General features: G+C 37.8%; 1 protein-coding gene across 7 annotated transcripts in view; it reads left to right on the forward strand.

The window, feature by feature from the left end:
• Window positions 1–22103, forward strand: part of LOC129771387 (WD repeat-containing protein 47) — a 245836-nt gene that overhangs the window by 201438 nt on the left and 22295 nt on the right. For 2 of the 7 annotated variants that reach the window (XM_055774978.1, XM_055774979.1), the window contains exon 3: window positions 6513–6951. The exons of the other annotated variants lie outside the window; for them this stretch is intronic. In XM_055774978.1, coding sequence (XP_055630953.1) covers window positions 6513–6951 — 439 coding nt within the window. The remainder of the gene's footprint in view (window positions 1–6512; window positions 6952–22103) is intronic. 7 annotated transcript variants of the gene reach the window in all.

Below are 22103 nucleotides of genomic sequence, written 5' to 3' on the forward strand. Positions count from 1 at the left end.
CTATGTTGGTCAATTGCGCATTCTATTTTATGGACCATCTCGTTTCAATGCTTTGCCACTTGAAATCCGAGTGATCACACGATCTGAACCTTTTGGGAAGAAACTGAAGCTTTACCTCAAATCGATGTTTGTTATCCAAATTCGTTGGATAAAGATCGATCAACCGAAAAAAAAACACTTATGCGTTTCTTCTTTTTTTTTGTATGGTCTGTACCCTCATAACTTTTTTGACTTTATAATTTTATATTAATTTTCGTTACATTTTATATTATTTACAGAGTGAGTAGTAATAACTGTCAGTGTTTAATGGACTTGTTCAATTAAAGATGAATTCTTGCGTAACTTTTGAAAAGGACCTATCTATATTGATCTATTCTCTTTCGTTAATGGCTCATTGATGAAAGCATTTTCTGATGTGTTCGAAGATCAGGAGTGGAAGAAGAGAAGAGAGCCTCGTTTGTCCAACTATGTGGCAAAACTGGGGCCAAATCTGTCTGTAAGGCCGTGGTTATAGAAAGAGAAAGTCAATGAATAGAATTGATCAATGTAGATAGGTCCTTTTCAAAAGTTACGCAAAAATAATCACAGATGTGCCTGCACATTTTTCGTTTAGAGTGTATTCAAATGTCAACACAGTTTGCAAGTTTGTTTTGATTTTTCATTTGTTCAAGAGTCGTGGTAATCTTGGATGTAGAAAGGAACTAGTGATAGGGTAAATGATCTTGGTTTGTCCAGTCGAAAATATGATCATGGTTTGCCCACTTTTTTGAATGCTCTAATTCAGCGCTCCTGTGTCAAATAAGGCCTTCGAATGTTTCGAAACATATAAATGAAATTGCCTTTTACATGATTTATAGTAGTTTGATAGTATGTTTTTACGAAATCACATGTTTTAAAGGATTATAAAATACACCTTCTATTTGTGTCAATGCGCCCCTCATTCGAGCTAACTTTTAATCGATCACCAGATGATTATTTGGCACGTATTCAGACCTTCTCTGGATTACAACACTTATAAATATTGTAAACATCATGCTTGCTCACCATTTGTATCGGATTTACATAGCTAAACCATTAAATTAACGCATTTTGATGAACTCAATTCTGATCATGAGTTGTCCAATTCAATAATGTTGTTTTGTCCACATGATTTCTATGGCAACCGCTTGGCGCTCTGCAGTTTGTTTATGTTTGTTTATGGTGTGCTTCGCGCAGAGCAGAAGTATGGTTTTTCTGTGTTGATTGTGTTGAGGTGAATACTTCTAAAATGCCCAAGAAAAGGCAATATTCTGAAGAAAGCCTAAATTATGAATGAATCAATATGATGACAGTAAACTCAAGCAATGATAAATGCAACATCTATTTGTGAATTCGAATGTTTTCATTCAAAAATGGAGATTTCTAAAACCGGACAAACCATGATCATTTTTTTTGGGCAAACCATGATCAGAGGTGGTCAAACCATGATCATAATTCTTCTTTAAGGAAAATCGTTAAAAAACATAAAAATTTGAATAATTTCAACACCTTATGGTAGTATTAGAAACTAGAGACTTGGGGCTTTTCAACAAACCCAAACTCGTATCGATTATGTGTGATTTTCATGAAGAAAAATCGATTTGCATTTACTAGTTGCGTAAAACACCCCAAATTGGACAAACCAAGATCATTTACTCTAAGTATGTTTTTGAAAAAAAATTGTAAGGGGTTGTATCTAAGACACGACCGCATATTTTCGACGTAGAACTACGAAATTATATTATGCAATCCACTTGTTTACCACTTCGAATATTATTTTAGAATGCATCGAAATTTATGTTCTTCGTTACAAATAAATTTGATGAACGTCCATTTACGTTTGATATGATGCCTAGAACTACCAAAATGTGTGAACGGAAGAATTGTCAAAAATTTGTCTGAAATTATTGCATATCTCATGTTTACATAGTTCTCGAACCGTGAAAGTTCACTCACCTCTAGTATCTGAAAAGACGAATTTTCCAGGCTTCTCAGTTTAAAAATACGTTAAAAGGAAACATATCCCGGTCCGCACAACGACAAGCGAGTGTAAAAGTACTCAACACCGAAAAATACTTCCGACTTGCATGTATTTGCAAAGTGGATTCCCCCAGGCACATTGATTTTGAAGTCTGTGTTAGGGAAACACAGCTCGGTGGGAACCAAAATACCCCCGACTTGCATGTATATTTGCGATGCGGATTTCCACAGGTACATCGATTTAAAAGTCTGTGTTGGAGAAACCGTAAATCAGGCCAATAAAAACTTGGCAGTTAGGGCGTTCAGATAACGCTTGACATTTTACAGTTATTCAATTGTTCATCTCATGAAAAATAACATTTTATCAGTTGTTATAGATGCGCAGAAATATTTTCTATCAATTGATGCGAACATCTTTCCGATCTGTTAAGAAATGTTCGACTTAAAGGGTGTTCGGATCAAAAAGTGGTCAACTTGAATTCGCCGTATTTTTTCTAATCATTCATATAAAAAACCTGATCACCCCTTATTTTGTAGGTGTGTGTGTGTGTAGAATGATGCCTCTATTTGGATTTTGACATTAGATCTTTAGTTACCAAAATGGCGTCAAAGCAAGAGGAGCGACGAATCAAAATTTTGTACATGCGTCGTGAAAATCCAAACTACACGCAGAAATAGCAAAATCGTTGAATGTGGCCAAATCAACCGTCACCAAAGTAATAAAAGTGTTCGGGGAACGTTTGTCGACAACTAGAAAGCATGGATCTGGGGGAAATCGAAAGCCGGGAGCCGCAGTGACGAACAGAAGAGTGGCTAGCGCTTTCAAGCGCAACCCCAACCTCTCCGTTCGAGATGTCGCAAATAAGTTGGGAATATCGTCTACAACCGTGCATGAAGCTAAAAACGATCCGGACTAACGACTTATAAGAAGGTAGTGTCTCCAAATCGCAACGATAAGCAAAACCTTACGGCATAAACAAGATCTCGGAAGCTGTTTACGACATTGTTGACAAAGTTTGATTGCGTGGTAAATAATGGACGACGAAACCTATGTCAAGACTTCAGACAGCTTCCTGGACAAGAGTATTATACAGCAACCGGAAGGGGAAAGGTGGCAGACATTTTCAAGCATATTAAACTATCAAAGTTTGCCAAAAAATATCTCGTTTGGCAAGCTATCTGTACCTGTGGCTTGAAAAGCGACATTTTCGTTGCAACCGGGACCGTCAACCAGGAAATTTACGAGAAAGAGTGTCTTCAACACACCAGAACTTCGCCCAATCGAAAAATTTTGGGCGATAGTTAAGCAGAACCTTAGGAAGACTTAAAAAACTGTTAGCAGCGAGAAGCAGTTCAAAGCAAACTGGCGTTCTGCGGCGAAGAAAGTGGATAAGGTGACTGTACAAAATCTGATGGCATGCGTCAAACGAAAGGTTCGCTGATTTGGACTAGGTCGACCGGAATCTTAACTGAGTATTTTTTCCGTCTTTTATACATATTGAACTTCAAAAAGAAAGATACTTTGATTTTTTTAATAAACAAATAATCGATTTACACGCAATTTAGTTTGACCGAACACCCTTTCTAAGCATTCGAAACACGGATAGGGTTAGCACACAAATCGGCAGAACAAATGTATGGGAAAAAAGGAAGTTCTTTCAGTTTTCATGAATTTAAACCGTTTAGAGATTAGTGAATTGTAATGTATAGTATATCAAACAAATCTTAGAGAATTTCCGATTCGATAGGTATCCAAATCATGAAAATTCGTTCACAGTGAAATTAGTTATTAACGTTAACTTTATTTCATAAAAACGTGACCTGTTTTTTGATTTGGCACCCTTCCTGAAAGACGTAGTTCTACGTCAAAAATCGACCGTGTGATATTGGATAGAAGCTGAAGCCACTGAAGCCATGTAATTAACGATCGAACCAGCGAAATTATGATATGGTCTTATTGTAAAATTCGATTTTTTACATATGTGTTCAAAAACTCGTTACCCATAAAGTTCATTCATCAATGAGCTTGTTTTTAAAACTATCTCACTAGAACGCCAAGAAGTTGTGTCGTTTTGTTGTTCTTTGAACTAATGGCTATTGGAAGACTTTATATTGAACATACTGATAATCTTTTCCGTCACTGTATATCAATTATCATTCTACGTCTTGTCGATACAATCTGGAACACATTTCGTCGCTTCAATAACATATATTTGATTTTTCTGGTTTTCCTGGTTGAGGTTTGATTGACACTTGGATTGATTTATCACCTTCTTGATCTTCACTGGAACTTTCAGACCACTTTTTCTGACGCCACTGTTCTTCCCGAGTGATTTAGCGATTCTTTCATGAGTTATGTAAAGATTTTTGTTTTATATACAACTTCTCGATGCCATTTGTTTTTCAATGTTGTAGCCAATATACGCTACAAATTTTCATTGTTTAAGAAACAGTCTATCAAGATGTTATAGAAATTATGTAGGCGAGGACAGGTTCAAGAGAGCTTCAATTGCACCTTTTGGGCAGTTATGTTTTCTGAAACCTAAGTGCATTTTTTTGCAGTTCAATTAAATGTTTTTAGAATTGATTGGCCAAATATTTCTCAAAAAAAATATCTTCCATTGTTTCCTACTGGAATAAAAACTGATCAACAAGACCAGACGGAACCATAAGACCATTGCTCATTGAAAAAGGCGAATAAGGTAAGGCTTACCAGAATATTAAATCTTATGTTTTTTATCATGACAAATTGGTTTATTATCATTCTCAAAAAATGATAGATTTCAATGTTATAAAAATATTTGATAAAAAACTTGCTCTTCAGCATATCTAAATAAAAAAATTGAGCGTCAAAAATTAAGACATTATGTCATTCAGGAAAATGTTTCGCTTATCAATATTTTATGATATAACCAATGTTCCTGATCACTTCGAGGACTCTCGTAGTTACTGACTCCACGACAGGAATAGTATAAAGTGGGGGTAAGATGTTGTTTCCTGGATTTCGCTCAACAGTTCCTCTTTATTTCTTGGTTTCACAGGACTCACGAACTTCTTGAGAATCTGCTATAGGTTTTTTTCTGTCGGGTTTGAATCGATGGACTAGGCTGACGACAGCATAACATCAATTTTACAACCACTCCTTAACATTACTGAATGTATGCTGAGGATCCTTATCTAGTAGAATCCGCTTAGCATATTTTAGCGGCATTTTCCGTTACGTTTTCAATTGTTTCAGCATAAGGGTACCAATCCTTTATCTACTTGAACCATAAAACTGGACCAATTCCGTGCCAGGAGAAACCCAGACCATGCTATGGGTATTGATTTAGGTTTGAATGTTTTGCTTGTGTAGTGTGGCTAGAAAGCAGAGTGAATAGGACCGAGAACAGTTGTACAGCGTTTACAGTCTGATCCGACCAAGTTCAGCTTTGTTTTATCTGACCAGAGAAAGTTACCCAAACGACAGCTATCCGAAAGATATTTATCCGAATTCCAATTACCCGTATGGGACATCTACCCGAATGCGACGATTACCCGAATACAACATTTACCCGAATGTAACGTTTACCCGCAGGAAGAAGGAAAAATTACGAAAAATCAGGCTATTAGCTTTGTCGAATCTCCCGATAATAAATAAGATTAAATCAATGCAACATGAGACAAAAACACAATAAAATAAAGGAATGTAATGCGATATTTAAGAATGATGCGGAAGACTTCGCTGATTAATTTTTAGAAATTAGTGTAAGTACAATTAACATGCCGTCTTCTCACCATATTTGTGAAATTCTTGTTTATAAAAAACAGCTTGTTCTATGTATTGGTACACATTTCTAGAAACACGTTCTTTTATATACCAATTTCGATTGAAAAGTGCTCTCCACGAAAACAGTAATTTAATCCAGCATCTTAATGCTAAATATAATCAATGTTAAAGCTCAATTGCAACTAATTTTAATCGTTGTGTTATCACTATTCGCTTGTAATTTCTTTTATAGATTGGAATAAGACCAAAAAATCGTACCAAGTCAATACGAACGCGAAAGGTCATAAATCAATATCTCAATCAACAGAAGCCGGTGCTCCTCGGTATAAGTGCTGCAACTGATTCCATTCCGTTCAGCGTCAATTAGCGAACCTGAATTGAGCCGGGCATTGCTCTGCGGACGTATGTGGGTCCCCTTCACGGTTCAGCATTATGACCATGTCAGAAAGAAATTCTGGTGCAGCTCAGCCGGGGAGGAAAAGTTGACTATACCGTTAATTTGCATACGATGAATTTGACTCGCGAAGAGAGGACTTGCTATCTGTTGTTGAGGTTTCCTTCTGCCTTCTGCTAGAAGTCGATGAAATATGAATGTGGAGCAAAAATGCACAAACTTGATGACATTGTAGGAAAGAGAGAGTCTGCTAACTATAAATCTTCAGTGCTGAATTTCACCCATCACCGAAATTGCGTTCAACATTATCCCATAAAAGTAAAGATAAACTAACAATTTACGATACTCCAGGCGACATTCAACGGTGCATCACGCCGGCGTCGGTGTCGGTGGTGGCGGTCAGTTCGTTCCCCCGCGTCTCCAAAAGCAAGCGACTTTCTTCCAGCTGAGTTCAGCGAGCCGTTCAAAGTCAAAGTCGATGGATGATTTCACCGCCAATGGTTTTATGTTCGAGAACAAGTATCGCCTGCGGAACCTCAAACTGAACAACGGCAGCAATCTGAGCAGCGGTCATAGCATTAGCAACAATTTTCTCAACGCTGGAAGCCACAACAACAGTTCCAACAGCCCAAGCCCAAGGATCCACAGTGGACTGCGGCATTTCAACAACAACTTTGCTAGTAATAATCTCAACAGCAGCGGGAGCACTGCGAGGCTCACGTCGTTGAAGAATCACTCCGTGGATAATCTACTGGATGCCGATTCCAATTACGTGAGCTATTATACCCAGGTAGTTATTTTGGATTATCTAGTAATGGGGAAGCAGAGGGCTGGTTACATTTTTTGATCCACACCAATTGTATATACATATTAAATTACTCAACCCGGTTGTTGGCCCCGCCTACGATTTCATTAACTAACTGTGATTTCAACAGCGTGTGTATTGTCCGTCGGTACAAAAAAATAAACGGTAACCTTGCCGCCGCTTTAATTACTTCAGGCTTCAGGGTGTGTCCATTTGATGAACCTTGTGTCTAATTTCACGCAGTTTGCACTTTGAATTTCATTATCGATACAGTGGCCTTTTTGATTTCTATATTTTCAAGTTTGAGCAGATAACTATCGCGGTACAAATCCCGTTATTTGAAACTTTTTTTCATAGTATTATCTACGTGTGCTAGAAAAACAACAGGAGGAGGGTCATTGATATTTTTTTTACTTTTAGATTTTGTGCTTCGCTGAACCTCCAGGCTTCAGTGGGCCTTTGTTTTCGAAGGTTATTTTGTACTTTTCGAGTGTTTTTTAGTTTTTAAATTAAAATTTCCGTTTAATGTAATCAATTTGAATATTTCATTTGTATTGGATTGTCTAGACGAAGTCAATCCTAATATTCGTATTAACATTTTATGTTTCCAAAAATATTTCCGGAATGAGATAATCAAACGACTTGAACGCGCGAATCCAAACAGATTCTTCAGATTACTACTATGGGCAGTAAGAAAAGTCGACTCGCTAACAATCCATGCAGTCTGAATAGTGCTCCAGTAACCCACATCCCATATCAACGGATTATAGGGCATCGTGACCGCGGAACCAGCGGAGCAGACCTTGCACGCTTGAAGATCCACGATTTTTTGTGCGTCCATCGCCACCATATCGTCTGCATATACATATGGTAGAGGTGCATGGAATCAAAACATACCCTGTGAACAAAATAAAATTAAAAAAAACTTTGCTATTGTCTGACCCAACATCATCAACAACATGCGCGCACACTTGCTCTTCGAACCGTAATCATTGGAATCAGCCATAATCACACGGAGAAAGAGAAGCCAGAAAAAGTTGGCAACCCAACAACAATGCCTTGCCAAGATATTTCTTCTTCCCATCAAATTATGCCCTGTAATGAGAGTTTAGAGCAGAATAATTAGCATTTCGTGGTTTTTTTCCGACAGCGCGCGCAGGGGTCTGTTCGGTTTCAATTTTATCCGCTTGGGTTTATGTTCCGTTTCTCCCATCAGCATACCACTCAACATATAACGGTCGTGGTGAGAGCGAACAAGTGCTGAAAGAGAAAAGACCTAAACGGCGTGAAGGTTTAGACAGCGAAATGACTGCCTAAAAAAAGATGTTTTACAGCTTTCCATGTCGCACTGACCTTTCATAATAATTTCCATCTTCATGATGGAATGTGACGTTCCGTTGCAAATTGCTTATTTTGTTTATGGTAATTAACTCGTTGCTCTGTTATTTACGTACCATATTGCAACCCCAAGAATCGTTCACCGGTTGGAATTCATCGTACTCAACAAATGTTACGTAAATTCTGATGATTCCACTAACCATAGGTGAATGCACCCCCAACCAGTCGCCTCTTGATTCTCGTTTCCGTAATCGTGGATGAACTGGTTTCGATAATTTGAACACCGGTGAGAGGTATCCATGACATAATCGTCACAAAAAATATTTCGATCGGTTGGATAATATAATTGTATACGCGATAACTTCTTCAGTGATACATCACGTTATTCATAAGGCTATGGAACAATTAGTATTTCCTGCTTATTTTTTTTTATTGATACCAATACCGCTTAAAGACATTGTGCTCACAACCGTTTAATGACGTTTTTCCAACAGATATTTCATCTCATGTAGAAAAAACAGTAAAAATTAAAAATAAACAAAACTGAAAAACAATTTTATTTTGTGTCAATCGAGATGCGTCTGTCAATGATATTGCTGTATTGCCGCTTGCTGATTTGGCCTTCTATTTGGCTCATACACTGTTTGACCGAAGCCAAATATTTGACTCTTTTTGACAGATAAATTTTGTCCAACGTGTACTGATCAAATATATTCTACACAAAACACGACAAGCAAATATTCAATTATTGGATATCTAAAATATTTTTTCAGTCTGTTCTTCGAACCTGTCGGTATATGGTTAGGTTACCTTGAATATTTCAGTTGATTTTTTCCATGTTCGGTGTTTGATATTGTTTACTACTGTTGAAAATTGAAGAGTGGCAAACAAAATAGTGTTTGTACAAATATCAAATCAAACCTTATCTGTCAATAAATATCAAATATTTCACCGGCCACCTTAACTGTAGTATTCTTTGTGTGGTTCCTACGATGAGCTTAAGCGGAAATGAATGAATGGCATTTTTGACTATTGGATGACTACCAACTTACTTACTTAAATGATCTTTATTTTACATGTTTGTTTTATAAATCTACATAATCTACATAAATCTACACATAATAATTCAAGAGATACTCTATACTGTTACTCTTATTTTTTGTTTTTGTTTTATAGTTACTTTCAACACTTTTATCTAGTACGTCACTTTACTTCAATTTTCGGAAGAATGTCGGGAGTGAGAATTGAATTCGTTACCAGTCTTCCGAAAAACACTTATACATGTGCACTTCACACTGTCCAGCTCGCCCAGCAACGATGTTGTTCAGTCGGTGTCCTCAAGAAGAATGAAAGTTTGCCGTCTTCAAACTCATAGAGTTCATTCGCCTCTGAAAGTTTGCCTCAGCGAGATCCATTAGGGGAGATTAGACAAATATTCCCCTTCGTTCTTCTTTTTTTCCTTTGTTCACGGAGACTTTAAGTCTTACGATTTCCCCTCCGTTGCTCGTCCATCAGTTGCCCGTTATTGACAGCTCTGTTCGGGAAAGCACACAAATGGACAGAACAAATGTATAGGAAAATGGAAACGCTTATAGTTTTCATGAATTTTAACCATTTACACACTATGGGATTATAATGTAGAGCACAAATCTTAGGGAATTTCCGATTCGTTTGGTATGTAAATCACCAAAATCCGTTCGCGGCAAAAATAGTTATTAACGTTAACTTTATTTCATAAAAGCGTGCCCTGTTTTCTGATTTGACACTCTTAATGTAAGACGTAGTTCTACGTCAAAAAAACATTCCTCCTAAAACATTTATTTGCAGAAAACTTTTTCAACTAACTAGAAAGTCTGATTAAATAATCCATAGTTTTTCCTGCGAGAAGAAAACATTCTCTGAATAGAAAGAAGCTTTCTATGATATATTTTTTTCGTGCATGTTCCTATTGAAACCGACGGCATATTGAAGCGGGTGACGTCATACAAATGCTGGCCAAATAAATAAATGAATACCCAAAAAATAGTTTTAGATGCTTTCATGTTTTCAGAAAAGTTTACACATATTCTTGGTATTTTCATTAAAGTTTAATTAGTGTGTTCAAAAAATCAATTCCGAAAAATATATTTTTCAGGGAAATGTTTCTGAACAATTGCTGCATTAAACGCCATGCCACAGATTCGCGACGGAACCTAGTTATGGAGCGAATAAACTTAATATCAACTGGTAATAGGTTCCAAAATGTGATGCCTTGTACGAATAGAGTTTTCGAGTAATGAGACGTGCGAGAACGTGGTAATAAAAAGTTTCTTGTACGAATGCTTTGAGCAAGGCGCAACGCAACGATATCAGCAATTCTAAGACTAGTATGAACATGATATTTATGATCAGTTTTATACATAATTGTTCCTATTTTCTAATAAACTTATATTCAGTTCGTGTGATTTAGCAATTCATGTGAGTCAAACGAAGTAAGAAAGAATTGAGTACAGGCAAACATGTTTTTGTGCGGGGGATAGGGACCGCACAAATTTACTGGATACGGATACGCGTATTGTAAGAGATGTTTTGAGTTTTGGCTTTCTCCTCAGTGTCCATAGAGCAATCATTGCATGTTCGGCGAGTGATTTACACGTTACTGGCTGGAACAAGATTATGTACTAGAAATCGCAAATCGTTTCTTTTATACCAAATAAGTTATCAAAGAGAGGAGCTTAAGTTGCAATATTTCCTCTCATCGCATCACTGTGTCCACAGAACGAACAACCAAGAGAACATCATTTTGTTTGGGAGAGAGAGGATTCATCATTAGTCGCAAATTGTTTTCCTTAATTAGCTGATGTAGAACCCATTTACGATTTTCGATTATAGCTGTGGCCTTGGAGACAGCGCTGATTTTTCGGATGTTATTCATTATCCAAACCAGCTGGTAGGTGACTCTTTCTTAACTTGTTCAGGCAGGAAAATGTTGTGTTCGTCTACGAATTTGGTAAAACGACTAAGAATGATCTTCTCGAACAGTTTACTCAGCGCTGAGAAAACGGTGAAAGGTCTGTAGCTTGAAGGCAATGTTGGGTTCTTATATGGCTAACGGAACTCCTCCTAATCTTTTAAAAGCCTTTGTTGACGGTTAAAATACATATGAAGCGAAGCGACGCTACAACGATAGTACCTAAATCTTCGTAGGTCATATATCTGTTCATTAATCAACATACATATCGTCTCTTTTTTTAACCCATTTGTTTATTTCAGGCTCATTAGCATATTAGCATTAACAGAGCTGAATTTTAATCGTGGACATGTTACATGGTTATCATATCTATAATTAGCACATTACACAGTTGCCATTTTTCGGCGTAAGAGAATTCCTTCTATACTATTGCATATGGTACATTTACACAGTAGCCATTTAGGCGTAAGAGTATTCTTTCTGATTTTCCATTATCCACCGGATAGCGGAGACAGTTGATTGATCATTGTTGAGTTATTTATGGAACAGCTGCCCCATGTGTCTTGCAGAGCAGAGCATTTGTATGGATGAATCGATCTTATTTCGACCGTGGATCGACCTCCATCGCTGGTGATTGTTGCGTGGACGTAGTTATTCTGTAACAACACAAAGATGGTCAATGAGAGCCCTGAGTTTGAAACTCACGATCGATCGCTTACTAAGCGAACGCGCAACCAATGTGGCTACGGAGACCCCCATATCGTCTCTTTGGCAGCGACATTTATGTGAAGAAGTTCTCAATCGAAAATTTTTCTACATATGTCGTATCGCTAATATACACAAAACAATTTTTTCCAATACGCAAAACAGTTAAAAACATTGCAAAATTAATGGTAATATAGTTGCGACTGCTCACCTAGCGTGAAATGTTGGTGGCAATAAAACTGTCATCTGCCCGTAAAAGGGCTAGCGTAAAATGTTGGTGACAATATAGTTGCCACCTGCCCGTCTAGCAGTAAACACTTAATGGTAAAAATGATTTTTTATATTTGAATTTTTGATGTTACTTTCAACAAAAACAGGTAATAAAACTCATGATCGGCTCAGCAGGTCCTAAACAGTTTTTTCAATGGCTTTTCGGTAAATTTGCTCTTACTGCTCTAAATTTGAAGTTGTTAACACAAAAATTGCACCAAAATGGATAGTTCTTGTTTTTTTCGCGCTCAAAAATATCAGGCATGTTGCTAGATACCAGAACTACTTACCACATAAGGCTAGAACACATTTGGCCTTCCATTTTTGTTTATATAGATAGAAGATATAGGAATGCGTTATTCCGTCTGAAAATCCTTGTCCACTTTTGAACAAAAATCAATTTCGTTAGGGCCAACATCAAATGGACTAACAACGCTTAGCTAATTGTAGAACATATGGGAATTCAATTTTCCGATTTTTCTCTCCGCTATATTGATCTACGGGAAGAGACGAATACAACGAAATATAGATGACTCAAATTGAACCATTCCTTCCTCGGGTTTTGCACTTACCAACACATTTGGCCTTCCATTTTTATTTATAGACTAGCTGACCCGGCAAACTTCGTCCCGCCCAAAAAATTTGCTTGATTAGTTCTTGAATTATGCAGAAATGTATGCTTCATTTGTATGGCAACGCTTATTATGATGTAATTTTCGAACATGGGGGAATTCAATTTTCCGAATTTTCCGACCTTCCTTCAAAGTTTCCCGAAAATTTGCCGGTTTTTCTCTCTCCACTATATTGACCTACGGGAAGAGACGAATACAACAAAATAAAGAAGGCTAAAATCGGACCACCCCTTCTTCGGGTTTTCCGCTTACCAACAGATTTTGCCTTACATTTTTATTTATATAGATATATTACTTAATAAACAAAAAAATAGATTTGGTGTCAATTGGACTGTCCCCTGAATAGCCGCAACCGGTTTGTTGAACCCTTGCAGCCATAACCTTATAAACTGGTGGGAGTTCCACTAGTTTTTCTAGTGGACTGATTTTAACCAATGATTTTTTTCTTAATCTTGTCATACATTCGTATGATTTTTTCAAAATATAGATTTTTGACGAATTTGTGATATTTTTTGTAAAACAATTGCGTTTTTGTCTCATAAATCGAGACAAAAACATTCACCAAAATTTTATTTTCCAAAATATCACAAAAATCTCACGTACGATGACAGGAAATTTAGTGGAGAATCTGGGAAAAAATCATCAATATCGGATGGACCGTTCCGGAGATAGAACTCCCACTAGTTTGCAAAACTTCGTTTCTAGAAAAACACGTTTTTAATTTTGGATCCGCACTGCTTACGCAAAGACTTAGGTCCACTAATTGGCTTGCAACTTTGGAACGGAGCGTCGGACAAACTTGGGACAGAAACTAAAATAAAGTAGACATCCCAGAGAATCAGCATTTTTTCAGATTTTGCAAGTTTCCATAGTGTACTACCCTCATAAAATTTTTTTGCATACTTTTCTGTGGAACTGATACAGTGACACGTCTATGCAAGCGAGTTTTGTGCTTTTGATAGTCTGTAGATCATTCGGCAATGTATGAACAAACGGAGTTCTATAAGAAATGTGTAATATACAATTTAAACTCCGTGGGAAATCTTTGTATCCAGTTTAGACAGATGGGAATGAGGCCATCATTAGGCATCATATATTTTGTTTGTAGTCCATGCATCTCATGGGCTAGGTTAATAAGAGAGCGCAGGGTGAACCACATTTATTTGATTCGAATATTCGTTTCCATCATTGACGAACATAAAAGGTTTATGATCACTAAAATTAGAGTACCAATAATAAATGATCTCGACTGTGAGAAATGTGTCTATCGCTATATGAAGTTTAATGATAATGTTTAGTTTTTGTGGAGCTTATAATATATATTCACATACATTACTGGCCGAAACATTGATCTAGCTCTAACCAATCAAAGATCCGAATAAGGAATCACTTGCAGGGACATAGAACAACAGAGTTCATCTACATTTTATTAGTAATTAAAATATCTTATCAAAAATAATTAGTCTTGGATTTTTTTTTCAGAGAAAATTACAACTCTGTACTCACTTTCAGAAAATACTGCATAATCTCGTCCGTCGTGGTTGTGACATAACATCACCAGTATTGTGTTTTCAATTCGACTTTCTCTACGACGGAATTTTAAAATCAAAGCATCTCTAATTCAATTAGCCTTGGTAAAAATAATTCATTGGCCTTAGTACCTCCCATCCGTCACAATACAGTCTGTATTGGGTTTATGTGGCTTTTCAAATCTTCCAAAATATTGTCTCGGATACCGGACGTTAAAAGTTGTATTTTTGCATTCAATACCTCCTCTCCGTTGCGAAGCGGCCATTCCGAGATGAACGAGAAAGTCTATTTCCAGTTTTTCTGCTGCAACCAGTCACCTTTAGGCAGGCGGTCCAGTTAGGTTCGATGATGTTTCCGATGCAAACGCCAATCAAGCAAACGCAGCAGCGTTGCAAAACACGTAGTAAAACGTAGCGCACTGTCGATGATTTTAAAGACCAGTACGACAGGTTTTTTTTTCTCTCTCTTGTTACTGATGAACCCGTCGCCGCACGCAGAAGAGGTTTCGATATCAAGGAGAAATTACTATGAAGTAATCAGCAATTGCAATTAAGATGAACTTTGATGTAAACGACTTTGTGGGAGAGCGCGCCGATGCGAAACGCGGAGAGTCCGACAAACCCTGGCAGATGAAGTGTGCAACACCGTAATGGTGGTGTCCTTGCGCGCCGCTTTGCTTCGCTCTCAAATGATGATAAACATTTCGCTTTCGTTATGGCGCAGTAATTTGCAATCTCTGGCGGTTGGCCGTGGATTTGCATTTCCCACTTAAGGCGAATACCTACTTACTATAACCGATTACATCAGCCACCGGTGATGGTGGCTGCAAATGGTAACGATATCAAACTTCAAATTTAGCCTCAGGTAATGGGTAGTGGTTGATAGTTGCTCACGGAAGTCAACGCCCAAGCACTCCGAACTTTCCTCCCGTGATGCGAACGGTTGCACACGAAGTTGGTTTAATTTTTATATGAAAAACTAGACTCGTTCAAAATTCAACCAGTTATTTGTACCACAACAGAAGCAGAGAAGGGAATTCTGTAATAAGCATGTTTTAGTTGTTATGCAATCGGTAAAATCTACTTCGATGCAACTAGTTATCAGTTGGTACCGAGATAATGGAAACATGATCCAATCACAGGATGAGAAAAAAAAACCCCGACTTTAAACTTCAATCAGTTTTGCATTTTGCATCGAATCTGAATGCTAATCAAGTATTCAGTGACTCATGAATATATGGAAGCTACTCTCATTTTTCATCATTAAGATAAGAAATAAAAACCGAGATAAGAAGCGGAGAGAATATTTCTCGCCCCAAGCTTTCAGATTTCAACATGGTTCGTGGCCTAAAATAAATTTCTATTTTCTGTGAAAAAGTTGTTGCATAAAACAAAATTCTTGCAAGATCGCTCTGAGTTGGCCAATTTGATTGGGTTGGGGAAAAAAAAGTCGTATATTGTCAATATATGGCAACACTTAAACATATCTTGTGTTGTACTTATCGCATCGGGTCATACTATACGGCTATTTAAAGACGACAATCTGTGCTACAAGTGTCGTTTGGACAGTGTTGTGATTGTCCTTTTCAGTCTCAAGTTATAGCGTGTCAATAATGGAGAAGAAAGAAATTCGCCATATTTTACGTTTTTGATACCTGCGAGGTAAAACTGCAACGAAGGCGGCCGACAAAATTCGTGTAGTTTATGCAACGATTCGCACAGCGCAGCGTTGGTTTGATCGATTTTGTTCTGGTGTAGTGGCTGTCGAAGATACACCCCGTACTGGTAGGTCAATCGTCGTGGAAACCGATAAAATCGTTGAAATCATCCAAGTAGACCGGCAAAAAAAACCGTTTTTTCATGGTCACCCTAATGCAACTTAGAAAAAAAGCGCTGAATCGATTATATTAAAAGATAGAAAAAAGCTTTGTTCTACAAAGTTGTTTAAAATGATTGGGGCTACAACATTGTTGAATTATGTTTATCTCTATCTATAAAGATAAGAAAGTTAGATCTTTTATTTCATCGACACTTTTTGTCACCCTATTTTTGATAACATAAAAATGAGCGCTCTATCATATGTAACAACTTTGTTGTAGACAGTTTTTGTCTAAAGATTGTTTTTGCGTTGTTCGCGGTGTTTTTGGCGCTTTCTATCTAAGTTGCATTAGGGTAACCATGAAAAAACGGATTTTTTTTTTGCTTTAACTTTTATATTTCAAATTCTACATCACAACTGTCTTCGTATGACTTTTAGAACTCATCAATTCCAACATATTGCGATGCAGAACTTGTCAATATCTTAATCCTACTTAAAGTTTTGATGTTGTATTACCCAAATCACGTATTATATAGAGTGGAATTTCTTCTTTCAAATTCCGTCAACAAACTTTTTTTTTTGTTTGCCCTAGAAAGAATGACAAACAAATGAAAAGAGCGTGTTTTTTTGTGAAAAAATATCAATAACTTTGAGTGAAGTTGAGGTATTGAGTTCTGCATCTCAAAATGTTTGTATTAGTAAGTTCTAAAAGCCTTCCGAAAACAGTTTGTATGTAGAATTTGACATATAAAAGTTAGAGCAAAAACAAACAGTTGTTTTCATTGTGACCCTAACGCAGGGGTTCTCAAACTGTTTTGAGCAAGAGACCCCTTTTCCAGAATTAAGTCATACCTTAGACCCCCATAGTCAACTTTTTTTGAAATTTTATCTTTAGTTTTTTTCTTACTGAATAATTATCAATTTGAAAACATTGCAGTTGATTAAACAGTATTTTCTCACAGAGGCGATCTGGCGTAGTGGTGACATCCGCACCTCTCACCCAAAATGTCACGAGTTCAATTCACTCTCCCGACATTCTTCGAAAAAATGGAAGTAATGTGACAAACCAGCCAAAAGTGTTGAAAGTCCTATAATACAAAAACTCATCATATTCAACAAAATAAATAGACAAAAAAATTTGTAAATATCAAGTGTAATTAGTAATTATTAATACAAATTACTCATAAACTATAAAAACAATCAAATCGCAAACCAATCTATCCACAACTACCAAAATCTCAAAATAATGTTCAATATTGGCTAATTGAAGCCTTAAATCTCCGCATTCGTTGATTTTAAAATGGTTTCTTCGATTTCGCGTTGTTTGTAACCATGATGAAGCCTTTTTCGACAAAGTATGATGATGGAAAAACGATTATCACCTTGGCTCATTCCATAGATGTGATATAGTACTGATCTAAAGGGTGTGTCACATCAAATTGCATCACGGAAAAAACGCTGTAGAAATTTAATTTTTAGGAATTATATCTTCAGCTTTCGCTTATAATCAGATAAGAGTGTATAGATCACGTTGGCCATGCTTCACTGTCAATTTTTCGTAAATTTGGAAAAATGTCGTCGAACGAAAAAGAGCGTCGTGAATTAATCCTGTGCACTCATTTCGAGAATCCGGAGTTGTCACATCGGGACATCGGTATGATGCTGGGAATCGTCCAATCCACGGTCAGCAGAGTACTGAAACGATACTTCGAGAACCTAACCATCGACCGGAAGGTGAAGAACGGCAAAAATGGATGCTCCGTCAGTGAAAAAGATCACAAGCGCGTAGTTAAGCAGTTTAGACGTGATCCGAGAAGTTCGGTCCGAGATGTCGCCAATAAGCTGAATTTGTCAAGTTCATTCGTCCAGCGGACCAAGCAGCGGGAGGGCCTGCGTACATACAAGGTTCAGAAGGCTCCTAACCGCGACGAAAGGCAAAACATGGTGGGGAAGACGCGAGCCTGGAAGCTGTACACCGAAATGCTGACGAAGCCGCATTGCCTGGTAATGGACGACGAAACCTACGTCAAAGCGGACTTTCGTCAGCTGCCGGGCCTGTTGTTCTTCTCCGCAGAGGACAAATTCAGCGTTCCGGAGGAGATTCGCAAGCAGAAACTATCCAAGTTTGCTAAAAAGTACATGGTGTGGCAAGCGATCTGCTCTTGCGGAAAGCGGAGCGCCCCCTTCGTGATGACCGGCACGGTAAACGGGCAGGTTTACCTTAAGGAGTGCCTACAGAAGCGCTTACTACCACTATTGAAGCAGCACGAGGGCCCGACCATCTTCTGGCCGGATCTCGCTTCGTGCCACTATTCAAAGGACGTGTTGGAGTGGTACGAAGCCAACGGGGTCACCTTCGTGCCAAAGGAAATGAACCCGCCCAACGCCGGAGCTTCGCCCAATAGAGAAATATTGGGCGATTATGAAGCAGGCCCTCCGGAAGAACCCAAAAGTTGTCAAATCGGAGGCGGACTTCAAGAGAAAATGGATTTCTGTTCAAAAAAAAACTACAACCTGACGTTGTACAGAACCTTATGGACGGGATAAATAGGAAGGTGCGAGCATACGGGCTTGGGCTCGAAGTATGAATAAAAAGAAAATGCCAAAAGTTGTTTAATAGTTTTTATTTTTCTGTCTAAAATTTTCAAAAGGATCGGTCTACTGGGCGAATTTCTACAGCGTTTTTTCCGTGATGCAATTTGATGTGACACACCCTTTATTATCCATTGAGGAATCTAAAAATGTTTAAGATCCGAAATTATTTTAGTAAAATCCTTGTGTAATGGGCCCAATTGAATGACATATGATAATAAAACATGGTCTTGAAGTTTTTGTGATAATTTGGACAAATGCGGAACTTCTCTTCTGCTCAAATTTTGTTTTGAAAGTTTTGAAGGAACAATGGAGCTTTATTGCTGGGTAATGTAGACTCGTCCAGCTGGAGAGAAAATCTGTTGGTCTATAATAACTCTAATAACATTTTTCCCTCTTCTCGACCCATCTCAAGTTTTCTGAAATAATAAAAAAGAATGTTTTTGTTACGCCATTCACAAGAATTTTGTAAATTCTTTTTCAATCACTTTATTCTAGTTCACTTCAAAGCAAGCTTGTTATACAGTAAAATATCAGGAGCATGTTTGGACATGAATGACGTCCTTCGTGTTAAATCGGGTATATGTTTTAAATACAGAGAAATGTTAAACATGCCTGAAGGACTCGTACGCTCAAACACATTATCTTGTAAGAATCTGTTCGCGTTTTTTTACTTGCCTAATTTTTCAGTGTTGCCACATTTTAATCCGTACCAGAGGGGTTAAAAATCTTTCTTACCTGTATTTTGTTTCCAAAAATCTGTAGCATCGAAAATATTCGTTGTAGAGAAAAAACTAATTTATTAGCATGAAAAAATACTTACATTTGCAAGTCATTTGTGTTTGGTGAATCTAGATTGCATACTATCATTTATTAAAATTTTCGATCTGTAGCATTGTACATTTAAACAACGTAAGATTCATCACAAATATTAGTGAGAATGATCAAATAGAAATCTTCCAGCTCTTCATGTAGCATCGTGAATTCAGGTTTTTCAGCCTGGGACAAATAATCAATCCGGTGATCTGGGGCAAAACATACGTCGCACTGTCCGACGTGAATTTTTGCAGACGATCCTTGTAAGAAATTCCATTCTTATGAAACTTAATCATTGATTTGTAAATGCTTTTATGATCAGCAGCACCAGAAGCGGCGTAAAAGTCGCCGTGTACCTCAATATTGCTTTGTTCAAATGTAAGAAATTTCACACGTGGAAAAAATCTGTATCAATCCGTACTTTTTGACAAAATTTTGTACTCTGTACCGTACAGAATCTGTACCAGAAATAACGGAAAAATCTGTACCATTCCAGATAAATCTGTACGTGTGGCAACACTGGTGGCAACCATGGTCATTCTTATAACAGGGTGGTTCACGTAACACAACTTATGGAGCATCTTAAAAATTTAAAATAGGAACTTGTGTTATTTCATAGGGGTCGATATTCAGACCCCATCGACCCCCAAAATCAATTTTCGTTTCTGTCGACTCCTGGGAAACCGAAATCGACCCCAGGGGGTCGTTTTGTGCTGTTTTGTGCGGATGCTTTTTGTGCGATTTCTCATTTGTGTGACTGTTTAGGTGCGATATTATTATTTGTGCGATTAGTTAGTGTGATTCAAGACCCGATGTCATAATGGAATCGCACAAAAGAGATGCACAAACGAGGAATCACGCGAAAAGGGACCGCACAAAAACAGGTTTGCATGTACAAGATAAAAGCTCAATGCTGTGGGATATGAATGAAACTATCTTTGTTCTTTGTGACTAGAACTGATTTATTTCGATTCATAAATCCAGTTTATCCCGCGGTCGAGTGTTTAGCGGCACACATTATCATGCGGGGGGTTCGGGTTCGATTACCGTTCTGGTCGAGAAATTTCTCGGTCAAAGAAATTTCTTTCGACTTGCACTGTGGTCATGCGTATTCTAGAGTTTGCTATCAGAATGCATTCGAGACGTGTCATTTGGTATAAGAAAACTCAACAAAGTATCAATAAATGACGCAAGTTGATACCTACGGTGAGACGGAAAATGTACCACTGGGAACGTTGGTATCCATCAAGAAGAAAGATAAATTTTAAATTGTTTATGTTTTTTATGTTAGCGTCCCACACTATCATGCCGGGGGTTCGGGTTCGATTCCCGTTCTGGCCGGGGGATTTTTCGTCAAAGAAAATTCTTCCGGCTTGCACTGTGTTCACGCGTATTCTACAGCTTGCCACTCCAGAATACATTTAAAGCGTGTTATTCGGCATATAAATCTGAACCAAGTATTACTAATAAAAATGACGCAAGTAATGTTACGTTGAGAAGGCAAAAGTTCCACTGAAACGTTAGTGTCATCCAAGAAGATGTTTTTTTAATTACTTTTGGTGTTAACTCCAAATTCCTAAACCTGTTTCCCGGTGGGCCGTAATTTAAGGACCGTAACTCCCTTGGTGGACATTAGAACTACGACACCTTCGATATTTCGTGTGGAAAGCACGTAAATGTTTTTACCGCGAAACATCTTGGTGCAACAGGGAAAAATTGAAACACCTTGAAGCGCTTTAAAGTGAGTGTCAAGAAAACGCGTGTCGTAGCTACACCAACCGCACCGAATCGAATTTGAAACGTGATCCGTCATCTTTCTGGTCCTACATTAGGAACATGAAAAATACTAATCGAATTCCTTAGAAATGTCTAGAAATGTCGTATAATGGAGTAACTGCAGACTCGCCCGAGAAGATTGCTGATTTTTTCGCGCCTTTCGCAATTAACTTTTGCTCCAAATGACGTAGTTGCAGTTTTGAAAAAAAAATGACGCTTCCAAAGGTGCAGGTACGGATTGTCTACCTCCAGCATTTCTCAGAAATTTGCTGATACGTTGAAACCTCTGATTGGCCTTATCTTCAACCGCTCCCTGGGCGAGTAAAGGTTTCCAGAGGTGTGGAAGATGGCATCGATCACTTCAACAAGTCTGGTAGTATTCACGCCATTAGTAACTACCAAGGATTCTCGATACACTCAGGTTTTTACGAGGTTTTTTTTTACACGGATTTTCCAATTAACGCGGTTTTTACGCGGATTTTCGAATTGACGCGGATTCCGTACAACATCGAGGCTCACTCGTGGGTACTTGAATAACATAGGACGCTAGAACGCTCAGCAGGCTAGTGAAATCACTTGATTTGTGACGTATTAAATAATACGGGAAGGAGTTAACGCGGTTTTTTTTACGAGGTACGTATCCCCCGCGTAAAAAAACCTGGGTGTACTATGCTGCATCGTTTTTGAATAACTTGTCCACTCTTCAATGC

The sequence above is a fragment of the Toxorhynchites rutilus genome, chromosome 2 (genome assembly GCF_029784135.1).
Source record: "Toxorhynchites rutilus septentrionalis strain SRP chromosome 2, ASM2978413v1, whole genome shotgun sequence".
NCBI lineage: Eukaryota > Metazoa > Arthropoda > Insecta > Diptera > Culicidae > Toxorhynchites > Toxorhynchites rutilus.